General features: G+C 43.0%; 1 protein-coding gene across 11 annotated transcripts in view; it reads left to right on the forward strand.

The window, feature by feature from the left end:
• The window catches only part of LOC126484627 (glutamate-gated chloride channel), a 724,772-nt gene that overhangs the window by 580,485 nt on the left and 128,540 nt on the right, over positions 1 to 15,747 (forward strand). For 6 of the 11 annotated variants that reach the window (XM_050108244.1, XM_050108280.1, XM_050108217.1 and 3 more), the window contains 2 exons: positions 1,902 to 1,972; positions 8,010 to 8,079. In XM_050108244.1, coding sequence (XP_049964201.1) covers positions 1,902 to 1,972; positions 8,010 to 8,079 — 141 coding nt within the window. Of the gene's footprint in view, positions 1 to 1,901; positions 1,973 to 7,394; positions 7,542 to 8,009; positions 8,080 to 15,747 lie in introns of those variants that run through there. The other 5 variants (XM_050108232.1, XM_050108236.1, XM_050108267.1 and 2 more) reach the window with 2 other exon arrangements.

A 15,747-nucleotide genomic window follows, 5' to 3' on the forward strand; every position in this document is an offset into this window, starting at 1 on the left:
AAGCATTGTCAAGATGAAATCCTTCGTCACGGTTTAGCAGGTTGTCGGCTAGTTGTATTTCTACAGCTTCCTTAACTGAGTCCCAGAAAGATGAAGCAGTATTTAAAATCTTAACATCTTTATAATCCATGGCATGGCCAGTAGAAATGCAATGTTCGGCAACTGCTGATTTGTTGGACTGAAGAAGACGTGTGTACCTCCTGTGTTCGACGCATCGTTCCTGTACAGTGCGCGTGGTTTGCCCTATGTAACGTTTGCCACACTCACAATGAATTCCCTTGCGAGTGTGGCAAACGTTACATAGGGCAAACCACGCGCACTGTACAGGAACGATGCGTCGAACACAGGAGGTACACACGTCTTCTTCAGTCCAACAAATCAGCAGTTGCCGAACATTGCATTTCTACTGGCCATGCCATGGATTATAAAGATGTTAAGATTTTAAATACTGCTTCATCTTTCTGGGACTCAGTTGTTAAGGAAGCTGTAGAAATACAACTAGCCGACAACCTGCTAAACCGTGACGAAGGATTTCATCTTGACAATGCTTGGAAACCGCTTATTTCACACCTTCGTTCGGAAAGAATTTCTGCATCTTCACTTCCGACAGATGTTACCACTTTTAAAGATTAATTACTTATTTAAAAGCACGGTGGATTCGCAGCAGCACTATTTTGTTTGCTCTCTGCGCTTATAAGTTTATCTTTGCTATATACATCTTATCTATGACTAGCGCAGTAGTGGCGACTTTGATATCTTTGACGCACGCGCTTTCAATCCTCAGCAGCTTTGTATCACGTGACTCTCCGTATAAATAGGCACGCGCAAACGCTATGAACACAGTCTCCGACTCGCCTTGAAGATGGCTGGGAGGTTTCCAACCGAAATATCGCAAGAAGAATTGTCGTTGTCCCGAGTGCACGCCCGAAAGATGACGGAACAACATTTCACAGTTTGCCAGTCGAACTTGGTACCTGGCTGTATTTCAGTACAATATATCACCAAAGTTGTTGATCAGGAGTTAATTGTTGTCGGCCTCAATCAACAAATAACAAGTCATTTGTTAGAGCACGAAATTACTATTGCATCATTGTTTTCCGCAACAGAAAAGTGTTACACTATCAGTCCTTGACTACGGAGGGTCGAAACGGTCCGCAAACGTGATATATTCAATGACAAGTACAAAAATTCTGTGGCAGAAAGTTATTCACTCCGTAGTTAGTTTACCGAGTAAAGTTTGGATCATTTTCAGTGTAAACTGAGGAGGAACGATCTCAGGCGCGGTGCATCAATTTAGAGTTCCAGTACAGAGATAACGCGAGAGAAGTTGTGCAGCGAACGTTCTCCGCGCTCCGCACGGTTTGCGGACTCGCTGGAGGCCGGAGCGTTGAGACACGACTGGCGCGAGGCGCGAGGCGAGAGGCGGCCGGACTGCGCTCGTTCGTTGACATCCTTGGCACGGGACGGGGCGGAGAAGCATGCGCTAGAGCCCGCATCGTGCCCTCACCCTAGTCGACAACCAGCTACACCTCACTAGCAAACACACCTCACCTTTCTTTCTTACTTTTCTTTTCTTATTCTTAATAGCTTGCCTTACTTAGCTCCTCTTTCATTTCGTCGTAAATATATATTTTTTAATTCGTAAGTTACGTTATCTGCCGTTGTTGAGTGTGTACTTTTCCAGTTGAGTTGGCCATTGCGTTTCGTACGTAGTGCGCTGTGCCCGAAGGAAGAGAAACACACGAGTATCGCCGCATTTCGAGGTAGACGTTTTTTTGGTTGTAGTGGCTGGTAAAATTTTCCAAACAAAAAAAAAGTAAAGACAGAAAAATCAATTAAGAATCAAAAACATTGCTCTGCATTGAATAATTTTGTTCTTTCTTTTTTTCCTCCCTCGTTAGCGGACAACCCCACCATAGTGAAAGTGAACATCTTCCTTCGCTCTATCAGCAAAATAGACGATTATAAAATGGTGAGTGTGCTGGCCACGTAAACTTGTGTGTTGATGTACGTATACTGGCGTCTACATTGGGACGCCAGAGTTTAAGTCCCACAGAAACCACCCATACTGCTGCTCACTCGCTAGTGCTACGTTTTGTTGGACGGTTCTACGATCTGAGACCGCTGCAGACAGCGCACGCTTTTGCCCAGCCTTTAGCCTTCGCTGATTTGGAACCAACCAACTGCTGAGCTTCTCAAAGTTCATTCTTGTGCACAAACTGCATTTCGCACCTTAAAAATTAGCATTCCAATTCGTAGTTGAAGCGCGACAGGACTCACATTTTGCTGTGATGTCGTACAATGCTAACAGTGCACTGAAGCTGTTATCATCCATGGATATTTCACTTGACAACAAAATCGTTATGTTTCATGACACCTGAATAAAACGATAAAATAATTGCTTCATACAAATCCTGTGACCAATACATCTCTTCTCTGCGGTCTCTCAGGTTTTAATGCCATGAGTGATGGTATGTTTTCGGGTGATGAGCCGAGTTTTAGATTACATTTTTATGCATAAAAATGGAGCAAATAGCTCCGCTGAGCACCCTAAGGCAAGCCGTTACCACTTCGCACTAAATTCATCACTTCTAAATCTACTTAATACATTAAATCGCAATATCTTTCATGATTTCAAAGCATTCCATTTACATTATATTCTAAAACTCCCAACCAAAAAATTTTTCCTTCTCTGGACGAAGTTGGTTCCAGGCTAATAACATATTTTGCATTTTTAAAGCTTTCTAAAGTCTTGATTCAATGCTTCAAATCCAATCCATTTAAAAAAAGTCTGCGATTTTCCTTGGAAACCGAAAACAAATATCGTAGCACAAAAGCAAGAGCAGTATCCTTTGCCGCTTCTGCTATCCTGTGTTTACTGTACTGCTATCCATTAACATCCACTAATGAATGAGTTAAGAAATTGGGGAAGGGATCAGTTATAAATAATTAACAGTTTGATGTCTAACATGTTATTGTAAGTGAAATAAATAATTTTTAAAAATTGAGGTTGAGAATTCTCTCACAATTGTACGAGTAAATATTTTAAACTTTGAGTATCATGATACGGTATTAAATTGGTTAAACATATAGTGTGTTAAGTGATCTGGGTTATACACTTTAAATATAAGATTTAAACACAAAAGTACAGTTCCTCTGGTCTCGATATAATTACTTTTCCTCACATTATGGCATTTTATTTTCACAACATTCATTTCAGAAACATTACAAATAAAAATTAAGATATTTCGATACAATACTGTGAAAATTATGCCCTAAAGATGCTGTGATGTTATCTCCAGATTCACGAAGGTAAGTATGCTGGCTGAATGGTAGCGTTAGTTTGTAATGTTGTAAAAGAAACAAAATATTTGGGAAGATATAACTGCACTTTAAAATGCACCATTGTTATTCAAAGCAGGTATTAAGCTCTGCAACTTCAAACTGACGCTTGACAACCAGGTATCTCATTACGTAACGCTGTATAAATAAAATGCATAATGAGAGGAAACTTGTAAAGCTGCAATATTTAAAATAACATTTCGCTTGATTAAAAAGGGATATACGTCTTTAACACAGAGCGGGTTAGACTGAAATTATTTTATTTTTTTAAAAGTAACTTTTGTATGTGTTAATTTTGTGTGTTTAAATGATTTGGACATTGGATATTTTATTTTTCTGTGTTTTAATCGTAATTATTTCAGTAGTTGCAAAGATACACAAAGAGAACTTTTAAATAACCATACGCCTCTTCGCCAGGGAGTACAAATTTCCTGGAACACCATGACTGTTTGTTTGAAGGAATCTTGCCTGCTTGGTGGCATGCTGTTCCAGCGACTGTGTCCTGGGGCGAAGACTCCCACCCCCTCATGTCGGGTTGGCCCTCCAGCCCGCCCTAAAACTGCCATCCTTAAACTCGCTGCTTCCCTCTAAATAAAGCACAGCTAAAACAGATCCGAGACATGCGTAGCTTCCACAATAAATCAGTGTTATGTGTACTTCTAAAGCTTACTGTTAACTCCCTCAGTTGCTCTGCTTTCTGTTTTTGTTGCAACGTATGAATTCGAAACGAATCTCACCGCACTACATGCATAACTCGAAAATAACTGAATCGAGCGAAGCAAGCACTTGAGCAACAACTACAGTCTTGCGAACTAGTTGCTACCTTCTCAGTTACCTTACACAATTGCTTAACATGACACTGGCAATGAGAAAATGTTTGGTGTTTGCATGTTTTCACTTTTACCCGTATTTTGAAATTCCGTTGAAGTGATAATTGTCAGTGGAATGAAATATTAGCTATCATAATAATTATTTCCCAAGAAACTAATGTATAAATTTTATAGCACTCTGCTTGACCGATTTTCTATCTCTTCCTTTGATACATAAACTGACAGACACTGGCTGGAAATTTTAATAACAACGCTATTAGGTCGTGGCGGTGTGATACAGTGGCTGCTTATTCGTCGAAATGTATTTGACGGTTGTTAGTTTCACATTTAACTTTCCGGATACCAAGAAATTAAACTGGGTTGCTTCACTAAAAATAAATCACTTTGCCTCACTGTCGTTTCACGATTTTAACAGAAGAATAAGTCGAGAGCAGGCAACGAAGGGACCAGCAGCTTTGTCAGTGAACGCACGAACAGAGGAGCTACAGTTGGAAGATGTGCGAGGTAGCGGCCGATGGCTTGCGAGTGAGTGCAGCCAGCTATGAGGCCGCTCTGAGGCGTGGGTTGGCGCCAGGCGCCGCCACCTACCCTGTCTGTCTCCCGGTGCTCCCCCCGATTGTCACACCATCCTACGTGCTTCGTGATGTCCGTTTTCTCGTTGAGAAAACCTAATAGCCGCATTAACATCAAACGCTAACACTTTAAAACATAACACCGGAAATCTCATTTAATGGTAGGACACGTAGAACTGAATTATAAATACCGTTACTTCAATCCCACGTTCATCAACAGTCTCATTATATTTTCTGTAACAGAAATCAATGCAGTCTACACCAGTGTGCTGGAAAGCATTTGCCAACTCTATACGGGCAATAAACTGTGACGAACAAGACTCTGTTTCAAATAATAATGTCAGATCACACACACACACACACCCACACACACACACACACACACACACACACATACAGACACAGACACGCACGCATGCGCACACACATACACACTCAAGCTCAAACGTGTCCTACGGACCACTCAGCCTTCGCATTTCGCGTCTGACTTAACTGACACATCACAGAATCTTCCTCGCCGCGCACTCTTGTTTTCGTCACAGTCATTTCTGAATTATATAAGTGTAAACAAATGTTAAAGAACAAACACAGAATCAACCGGATGTAGGAAGGCGGTTGCGTACGTCCCTATACACTGACGCATTCCTTAGCAAATCGAACCATAACTAAGGTTACTAGTGTAAAAAAGTGGTCCTGTCTAAATGGCAACACTTACAGTCAATTTTCACACAGATGAGTATGGCATATAAACAGGAACAAACCAAAAATTGCTATAAAAAGCGGGTGTCTCGTAGAAATGAAAATTCTCAACGGCGGCGCATTAACTTTCTCCTTTTATTAAGAAATCATGTTAGCAGCTCCGTCCGCATCATTTTTTACTGTGTAAGTTACACTAAGCTTCATCTTTCTCCAGATAGATGACGAGATTTCCGTTCGCGTAACTGCAGTATTCGTATGACCATATATACCTTTCTTATTGTTGAAGAAGCACATCGTTGTCTTCGATCGATAGTGCCTTAGATACACTCCACATGTACAGATTATCGACTTTATTTTGCATTACTTTTGATGTCTGGAACGTATTGCTTCGGAATTAAATTATAAAGTGACAGCCATCTCTGGTTTTTGTCGAGTTTTCGCTTGATTCTAAGAGAAATGTTGAAACTCAAACAATTCCCAACTGGGACACCCACTACCAGGTAGTTGGCTATACGTCTCTTATTCCACATTCGTTATTACTCGAATAATGTTCAAATGTGTGTGAAATCTTATGGGACTTAACTGCTAAGGTCATCAGTCCCTAAGCTGACACACTACTTAACCAAAGTTATCCTAACGACAAACACACACACCCATGCCCGAGGGAGGACTCGAACCTCCGCCGGGACCAGCCGTACAGTCAATGACTACAGCGCCTGAGACCGCTCGGCTAAACCCGCGCGGCTATTACTCGAATAGCCTGCTGTGCTTAGAGAAATGTAAGAAGATGCAGCCTTTCAAATATCACGAAACCGTGTACACGCTGTACTTAAAAGAATTAATTACCAGAGCTTTGACTCGTCTCTGACAAGAGTTTCGACATGGTGAATTGCATTCTACGTCTCTAGTGGGTCTGAAACTCCTCGCTTAACACTCGTGCCCCATCTTTCTCTTTATTACGTCATTAGCTGAAATGTACAAAACGAGTTGCCTGACCTATTGTGCTATGGCACATTTACATAATTAGTGATGGGACACAACAAATGTTTAATTCTATAAATGTAGCCGTTGCGCTTTCTTTCAGTGGATCAGTTTCCGACCGGAGCCATCAGTATTACATGTATATGTCATATATGTCATACATCTGGCCTTGTAACATTAACCAAAATGGCCTTGCTGTTGTGGTACTGCGAACGGATGAAAGCAAGGGGAAACTACAGCCGTAATTTTTCCCGAGGGCATCCAGCTTTACTGTATGGTTAAGGGATCACAAATTTAGCATTGGAGGGCAGTGTGGAGGGTAAAAATCGTAGAGGGAGACCAAGAGATGAATACACTAAGCAGATTGAGAAGGATGTAGGTTGCAGTAGGTACTGGGAGATGAAGGGGCTTGCACAGGATAGATTAGCATGGAGAGCTGCATCAAACCAGTCTCAGGACCGAAGACCACAACAACAACAACATGTCATAATATAAATACGATCCCATAATTTTAATTGATTTCGTTTAAACACCCCCTTAACACACTTTTTACCCGTTTTTTCCTCGTCAGTCTTTCAACACATAAAGCGAGCTGCTTGTCACTGGCGATGATATATTTACCTGCACGAAAAACTCGATCATTAGGCTGATATGAGAACGAGTTGTTGAACCAGAAACAGCTCTCGTATCTCGTCAGGGGACAGTTGTGGCGGCAAGTAGCAGGTGAGAGGGGAACCCCCTGCGGGAGCAGACAGGCGACGGCGGCGGTGCTGGGCGCCCCCCACTCCCTTTCCTGCCCCTTCCCGCTCCCCCTCCCCCACCTCGGCCCGTCCCTCTCCCCCTCCCCCTCCTCGCCCCGTCCCGTGGTTTTTGTGGGCACGTAACAAGAGTGGCATCTGTGTACATTTGGGCATCTTCCTCATTTCTATAATCGTGCTGCCCGCCCCCTTCCCCCACGCCTGTAGATGTTCCGCTGCGCTGCCCCGCTTGCATGCCGCCCGGACCCCGCACGCCGCCCTCGGCCCAGCGTCATGTGTTTGTTACACGTGTTCTCAACAGGAGCCAGGCTCACCGACCCGGCCGCCAATCAGGCGCCGCGTGTGCGACTCCGAACAAGGTACCAGTAACACGCTACACTTACTCTTCTCTTCTCTCTCTTTTATTTTGTAATATTGTTGTATGCTTGCATGTTCTGAATCGGTGTCAAGTATGTACTTTGTTTACTCCTTCTAACAGACTCTCTCTCTCTCTCTCTTTGCAACACTTGCTTTAGTATTTCGTGCATTACTATTGTCAGATCATTTGGAGTATGTTGGCCTGTTGTTATGTGTATGCTAGATCAATGTTTAATGTTGTTTGTCGTTGTGGCCTTGAGATATTTATGTACTTGACTGTTTTCTTACGTTCAGAAAAGTCAATTGTCCAAATCTAAAGGAAAAGCAATAACGTAAAAGAAAAAAGAGAAACTTTCGCAGTTACTTACAAGTCAAGCAGTCAGTGATTAAGTGTAGAGTCAAAGTAGGATAGGCTAGAAGTACGAAAATGGTCGCACAGGCAGAGTTGGCCACGTGTTCATGTGTTGCAGGAATACAGCGTCCAGCTGACATTCAGAGAGCAGTGGATGGATGAGCGGCTCAAGTTCAATGACTTCAAAGGTTGGTACTTGTCACACTGCACATTAATTTCACGAGCTTAGTCACACACAGATCCTAGTCATAACGGGGTGAGAGAGAAATACAGGTCATAACAAAATTATATCGACAAACTTCGAGGTGTCGTAGAGTGTGTCTAGAGGAAAAGTAGAGCATAGGAACCCACATCAAGAAACTAAGACCATTAACGCTACAAGGCGTCGAGGTTGTAGCGGCAAAGGCTTTCCGCTAGATCACGCCTTTGACAGAAAACGTCAGTTACTACTCTGAGCTCACTGAGCACAGCGGTCTCTACAGTGTTGTGATGTGGAGGGTCGCCATCAACGCCGTCTAATGACCTTAAAACCCGCCTCCGTAGCCGAGGTTGCTAACGCACGCCTGTGCGGTGTCGCTCGACTCGAAGGTAAGCTGGTTGGAATCCTGGTGATGGGTGCAGTTTTCACTGCCGGTATCTAACCGGCAAGAGGAAGGAGACGTGGGGGCCTTCTTAATTCGCCAGTCTTTACGCCAGTGCCCCGGTCCAAATTCTAAACCTCTCCACAGTGCCTCACGAAGTGAGGGCATGCGACATGCGACACTGTTGTTAGTGGTCCCTCTGTTGGATGGGGATATTAATTTCGGCGCGTCCCAAGGCGCAATCTAAGAGGATAGGCTGTACCACACCACCGGGATTCACCCTCTCCCTTCTCTCATAACCATCATAAAATATTTACACAGCACTTGGCTATACAGCCGCGCGGGATTAGCCGAGCGGTCTACGGCGCTGCAGTCATGGACTGTGCGGCTGGTCCCGGCGGAGGTTCGAGTCCTCCCTCGGGCATGGGTGTGTGTGTTTGTCCTTAGGATAATTTAAGTTAAGTAGTGTGTAATCTTAGGGACTGATGACCTTAGCAGTTAAGTCCCTTAAGATTTCACACACATTTGAACATTTTTTGAATTTGGCTATACACGCACACATTGTATTCACTTACACTGTACAAATACATATACGACACAACTTTGGCGTATCCAGAAGGAATGAAGCCAATGGGCGGAGAGGAAGAACATTCTTCCCAACATTCGCCTGAATCCATCCCGCGGGATACTTCTACCAAAAATCCGACAAAGCATTTAAATTTTTAACGTCCTGACTACGATCAGACCCATTGCATAAAGTCCCGCTTACAGTCCGCCAGTTTATGGAAGTCATGTCTGTTGCCATAGAGGTGGCCCACGCTTTGCAGCTGCTCGAAGTTTGTCTGTATCGTTTTGTTACACTGCCAAAATTTAGAAGGTTTCTAAGGGCTATTTTCTAAGAATATTGGTATAAGGGGCTTGTCATAGTGTAATAATGTAATTATAATACATTAACTTTCTTACCCCACATTCCTTTGTTTCCATGGAAATAATTACACATCAGTGAAAAACTCTGTGATAATGAATCACCGAAATGTACAACGCAAAACACAGAGTAATGCAACAAGACTCAGGCAGATGCAAAAGTACCGCCATGTAGTTACAAACGCTGCGGTAACAATTCAGAATAGCGTCGTTGTATCGTTCTCCTATTGCATTCAGTGCATTCACGCAACAGGTGCCTATCGGAAAATTCTTCGTTAGTAAATCTATTCGTACTACGGTATATCACTTTTCAAGTACAACTAGTCCTGCCGGAAACGAAATCCTGAGACAGAACCGAACAGCACGCTTGAGGGTGAAGAGGAAAATGGGCGCGATTGTTGTCAACAGTAAGTACCGACAATGAATGGAAAATTTTCTTTCCAAAAATGAGAGACTGCATACTGGTGACTGTTGAACTGTTGCATACAAATTTTCAGTGAAATACAGATAGAAAGATAAAAGAGGGTAAGGAATTAGACGAAGTACAGTTACTCTGTAACGATCAGCCGGCGATTACGGATCTCTTGTACGAAATTTCAAGAAATATCCCAGAACAGCCTCCAAAATTTTGACAGTGAAATTCGTATTCAAACTGTATATAATGAAATGAAAGGTCAGTGTATCGGAAAACAACTAGAAATGCCTTCAAATCTGTGTAGCGTCTCAAATTGTTTCAGCGAATGAAGAGTAAGAATTATTAGATTGAACATGAATATAATTTTTCTGTTTATTTTATGTGAATCAGCATTAGTCATAGATGTGCGATATCAAACAATGTTCTGTAGGAATGTAATAAGCCCTCTTCGTAATTCTGTTTCGTCGCTTACCCACGACTCCACGTTTAATCTGTCAACTGACTACATCTAGTACCGTTGAGACGTGTGCTTTGCTAACCACATATTCAGGTTTTTTGAAGCAAAATATATGAAATTTTTGAAAAGTAAGTACATCCTTATATTCTTCACAATATTGCCGAAAATGTAACAAAATAACATATCCATACCATAAACTGAATACTCATTGGGAGCGTGTTGCTTCTTCTTTGGCGTAGGTACCCTAATCCCACTATCCTCCACTCGTAATTTGCACACTATCCACTCGACGCCACACTATCTACTCGACGTCGAAAAATTTCATGACTTTAATAGCAAGCCATCGTGCCTGCGTCCAACGACATTTTTCCAGAGATGCATGATTGTTACACTTCGAGGTTCCACGCTGCTCTTAGTTATAAAGCGGTTTTAGCTATTCAAATAATCAAATTAATACTACAGTTTACTCTGTCGAATAATCGCTATAAGAGACTGGAATTTGTTGAAAACAATAAGAAATAATTAAGCAAGTTTAATTTTCTTCCATCCGCAGAATAAGAAAGAAAGCAGGAAAATCATATTACAGCTAAATAATATATCGCTAGTCTTTTATTCACAAACGTTCAGGATGACAGAGATGGGCACAGTAATATTTGTTGTGGATTGGCAGGAGCCAACCCACGGGGTTTGGAGGAAGCCGAAAGGCACGCGTTTAAGCTCACGCAGGCTGGCGTGAGGTCTGGAACAGGACAAGGAATTCAGACTTCAGAAAAAAGGTGGTACTTGGTGGAATACTTAACTTTAATCCATCAATTTTGAACGTAGCTCTTGTCTGTACATTCTTTACAATATCAATAGCAACTCATAATGGCGCCTTGCTAGGTCGTAGCAAATAACGTAGCTGAAGGCTATGCTAACTATCGTCTCGGCAAATGAGAGCGTATTTTGTCAGTGAACCATCGCTAGCAAAGTCGGCTGTACAACTGGGGCGTGTGCTAAGAAGTCTCTCGAGACCTGCCGTGTGGCGGCGCTCGGTCTGCAATCACTGATAGTGGCGACACGCTGGTCCGGCGTATACTAACGGACCGCGGCCGATTTAAAGGCTACCACCTAGCAAGTGTGGTGTCTGGCGGTGACACCACAATATTATTATTACAAGACCATTCCGACGGACACACAACAGGAATGCTCGACGAAATGTGAGTTTTGCTACTCTTGTTAAGGAATAACAAGCCCTACATGACATATACACACATCAAAAAAAGTTTTGCATCACCTCGGTTCCGAGAGTTCCTGAACCTGAACAGAAAATTGGAACAGAGATCAACATAAACATCATTTTCGGAGAACATTCTGGCTACTAAAGTCAAGCGATGTCGTTATCCTGAAGGAAATCATTCACAGATGTGCACGATGAGGGTGTGATCTGTCGTGTCCATGACGACGACTGCCTCGCCAATATACTGCCGATATAGTTGCACTATCGGTCGGAGGATGGCATTCACGTATCGTACAGCCGTTACGGCGCCTTCCATGACCACCAGCAGCGTACGTCGGCCCCACATAATGCATCCCCAAAACGGCAGGGAATCTCCACCCTGCTGCACTCGCTGTACAGTGTGTATAAGGCGTTCAATCTGACCGGGCTGCCTCAAATACGTCTCCGACGATTGTCTGGTTGAAGGCATATGCGACACTCATCTGTGAAGAGAACGTGATGCCAATCCTGAGCGGTCCATTCAGCATGTTGTTTGACCCATCTGTACTGCGCTGCATGGTGTCGTGTTTGCAAGGGTGGACCTCCCCATGGACGTCGGGAGTGAAGCTGCTCATCATGCAGCCTATTGCGCACAATTTGAGTCGTAATACGACGTCCTGTGGCTGCACAAAAAACATTATTCAACATGGTGGCGTTGTATAAGGGTTCCTCCGAGCCATAATCCGTAGGTAGCTGTCATCCATTGCAGCAATAGTCCTTGGGAGGCCTGAGCGAGGCATGTCATCGACAGTTCCTGTCTCTCTGTATCTCCTCCGTGTCCGAACAGCATCGCTTTTGTTCACTTCGAGACATCTGGACACTTCCCTTGTTGAGAGCCCTTCCTGGCACAAAGTAACAATGCGGACGCAATGGAACTCTGGTACTGACCGTCTAGGAATGGTTGAACTCCAGACAACACGAGTCGTTTACCTCCTTCCTGGTGGAATGACTGGAATTGATCGGCTGCCGTAACCCCTCCGTCTAACAGGCGCTGCTCATGCATGGTTGTTTACATCTTTGGACGGGCTTAGTGACATCTCCGAACAATCAAAAGGACTGTGTCTGCGATACAATATCCACAGTCAACGTCTATCTTCAAGAGTTCTGGGAACCGGGGTGATGCAAAACTTTTTTTTGATGTGTCTATGTACCTGCGCCAAAACATTATGACCAATACCCACCACGAGATGGAATCCCGTCTGGTTGCGTTGCAAACACGTGAAGCGGTAAGGAGAATATGTAAACAGAGCAGAGACGAAAGAGATATTTAGTTGATCCGGTAGTAGCAGTACGTGCCAAAAAAGGTAAACACTGCACGTAACTGATTTTAGAGAAAAGAGAGAGCGATCGGTGTGGTTTCATTTTAGCGAGGACACGGGCGTCAAACTCGAAATCGACTGACATTAGCGACTTTCACAGAGGTAGAGTTATGAACTGGCGTCTGCAAACGAGAATCTCAGAAACGGCGAAGCTCGTCGCCTGCTCTCGTGCTACAGTTGTGAGTATCTATGAAAAGTGCTTGAAGGAGGGTGAAACCACGAGTAGGCTACAAGGTACTCGACGTCCACGCTTCACCCTCGAATATGGACATGAAAGGCTTGCCTGGTCTTTAAAGCAGGATAGGTGGCGATCACACAATGTACGTTTGGAGCACAGCGTTGAACGGTAGTGAAACATAGTCTGTGGGAAAACCCGACCAGGAGAGAAAAGAAGCATTTGGGATGTGGTCAAACAGACGAATGTTAAAAATTAGGTGAACTTACAACATAAAGAATGAGGGAGTTTTCTGCAGAATCGGCGAGAAAAGGAATACACGGAAAACATTGAAAAGAAGAAGGGACAAGATGATAGAAAATCCGTTAAGACAATAGGGAATAACTTCCAAGGTACTGAGTAAAAACTGTAGAACTCTGAGATAATGGCGGGCCACATCAAAATCAGTCAGAAGATGATTTTCCTTTTTTCCTTAAGGGTCTTTGTACGTGCCCTAATCTTACATTATGGTATCTTTATCATACCTTTTTCATAATGGGCGCACATTCTTATCGAATACATGTTCTCCAAGTTTACCAACAGGGTTTCGCGAGAACTAGTATATCGTCTTTCTTCCAAAGATTCCCATTTAAGTTTCACGAGAATTTCTGTTATGCTTATATATGAGCAAAACAGGAACATTACGAAACTAACAACGTATCTCTTGAATCCTTCGGTGCCTGTTATGACGCTCGCTTGACGAGGAGTCAAAAATCCAGGAACAATACTCTAGAATTTGTCGGTCAAGTGTCTTGAATGCGATTTTCTGAACAGATGCATTGCATTTTCGCAAAACCCTTCCACCATAGCTATGTCTTCCACTCGCCCTCCGTAATACAGATTTTAAGCGATCATCCACTTCCTATCGCTTCTTACTATTAGCCATGAATACTTATACAAAGTCACGTACTCAACATGTTCGCAATTAATTCTAAAATCAGATACTAACAGGGTATTTCTCTTTGTTATAGGTATTACCTTACATTTATCCACAATTAAAGAAAGCTGCTATTCACTGCAGCAACTATATATCTTGTCCACGTACTTTTGCAGTTCTCTACTGTCGTTCAACAAAGATACTTTACTGTGCACACAGCATCATCAGCGAACAGTGTAGTAGTGTTCCCGATCCTATGTGATAAACCGTTTATGTAGAACATTGAAGCTCCTGTCATGCTTCGCTGGGGCAAAGGCTGCACCACTTTAGTTTGTGTGGAATATTCACCGTCCAGTATAACGTACGGCTGTCTATTAAGCAAACAGTCCTCGAGCCAATCACATATTTGCCGAGAATCTCCATATGATCGTACCTTGGTTAGTAGTCAACGATGTGGTACGTTGTAGTACGCCTAATAAATATCTGTCATTCATGCAGAAGCAGCAGGAAGTCACATGAATGTTGTTGCTTTACCGTGCGAATGGTGATAATCGGCCAATATGTCGAAAGTTTCATCGTAAAGGTCAATACGCTACTAACACTAATTACCTGTAATCAAGTGTCTTGAATGCGATTTTCTGAACAGATGCATTGCATTTTCGCAAAACCCTTCCACCATAGCTATGTCTTCCACTCGCCCTCCAAAATACAGAAGTTCCTGAAATATACGAGGGAGAATGAGGTGTATACTTTTCAGTGAGTTAATGGGGCGAAGCCTGGTGGGTGGTGGTAAGTTGCAAGTGACAGTTGCCGCGTGTTATTCACGAGTCACACAAAGCCTGCGCCTCAGCGGGCTCACACACAACTGGCTGGCTGCGCTAAGTATCTGCCGCTCAGCGTGCGCTGTCTGTACCGCACGGGCCTAATCAAGGGCCAAGGAAATCCTTTCGAGAATAAATGCTTGAATGAGTCCAAGCACTATAAATAGAAACGTATAAATATGCAAAATGTTAGCGTACCTGTAGGAGACAGTAGTTATAAGTCGGGATGAAGGTGACGTCGATTTGTACGAAAGCTGACAATTACCTCACTGTCTGTCACATTTAAATCATAAGTCCTGTGTAGAAACTTGCTGTGCCGAGAACTTAGACAGGAATTGTATGATAACATTCAGAGAATAAAACCGAGTGAGTGGGCGCAGCTGTCAAGCCATTCAAGGCATTCAGTTCGCATTAGGCAGGCCAGTGATTCAAATATCGGTCCGGTCATCAAGATTTAGGCTTTCTGTCGTTTGCCAAAATCGATTAAGCCAAGGAGATAGGAAAAGGACGTATCCGATTTTCATCCTCTTGTTCTGTCTGGTTTGTGTACTTCTATCACAGACCCTTTTTCACATAGGATATTAACTTGAAATTATTCATAAAGATAGCACGTATTAGCCTATAACGTGGTATGTGTAGCCTGTAGAACATCTCCAAACTTTAACTGCAGTTCTTCAACCAAAAGCCTGTGTCTTTCCTCCAACGATCTTTTCATCGACGGGGCGCTCAACCCGTTAGCCCTGAGAATAAAGGATCCATATCTAGACAAAACCAATACAGAACTATTGATCGAACATTTTCCTGAAGATAATATTTTTCCCCTCTTCTCTTGAGCTCATCAAAACATACATACTTGGACGAGAGCGAGATTTTCAGTGGGAAGAAAAACCGAAAAATTTGAAACGTTATTTAATCTGTTTTCTCTCTACAAGTAAATGGTCCAAAGGCATATTCCATCCGAAAGAATGAAAATTCAATGGAAGATTATCA

Source organism: Schistocerca serialis, chromosome 1, assembly GCF_023864345.2.
Source record: "Schistocerca serialis cubense isolate TAMUIC-IGC-003099 chromosome 1, iqSchSeri2.2, whole genome shotgun sequence".
Classification (NCBI taxonomy): domain Eukaryota; kingdom Metazoa; phylum Arthropoda; class Insecta; order Orthoptera; family Acrididae; genus Schistocerca; species Schistocerca serialis.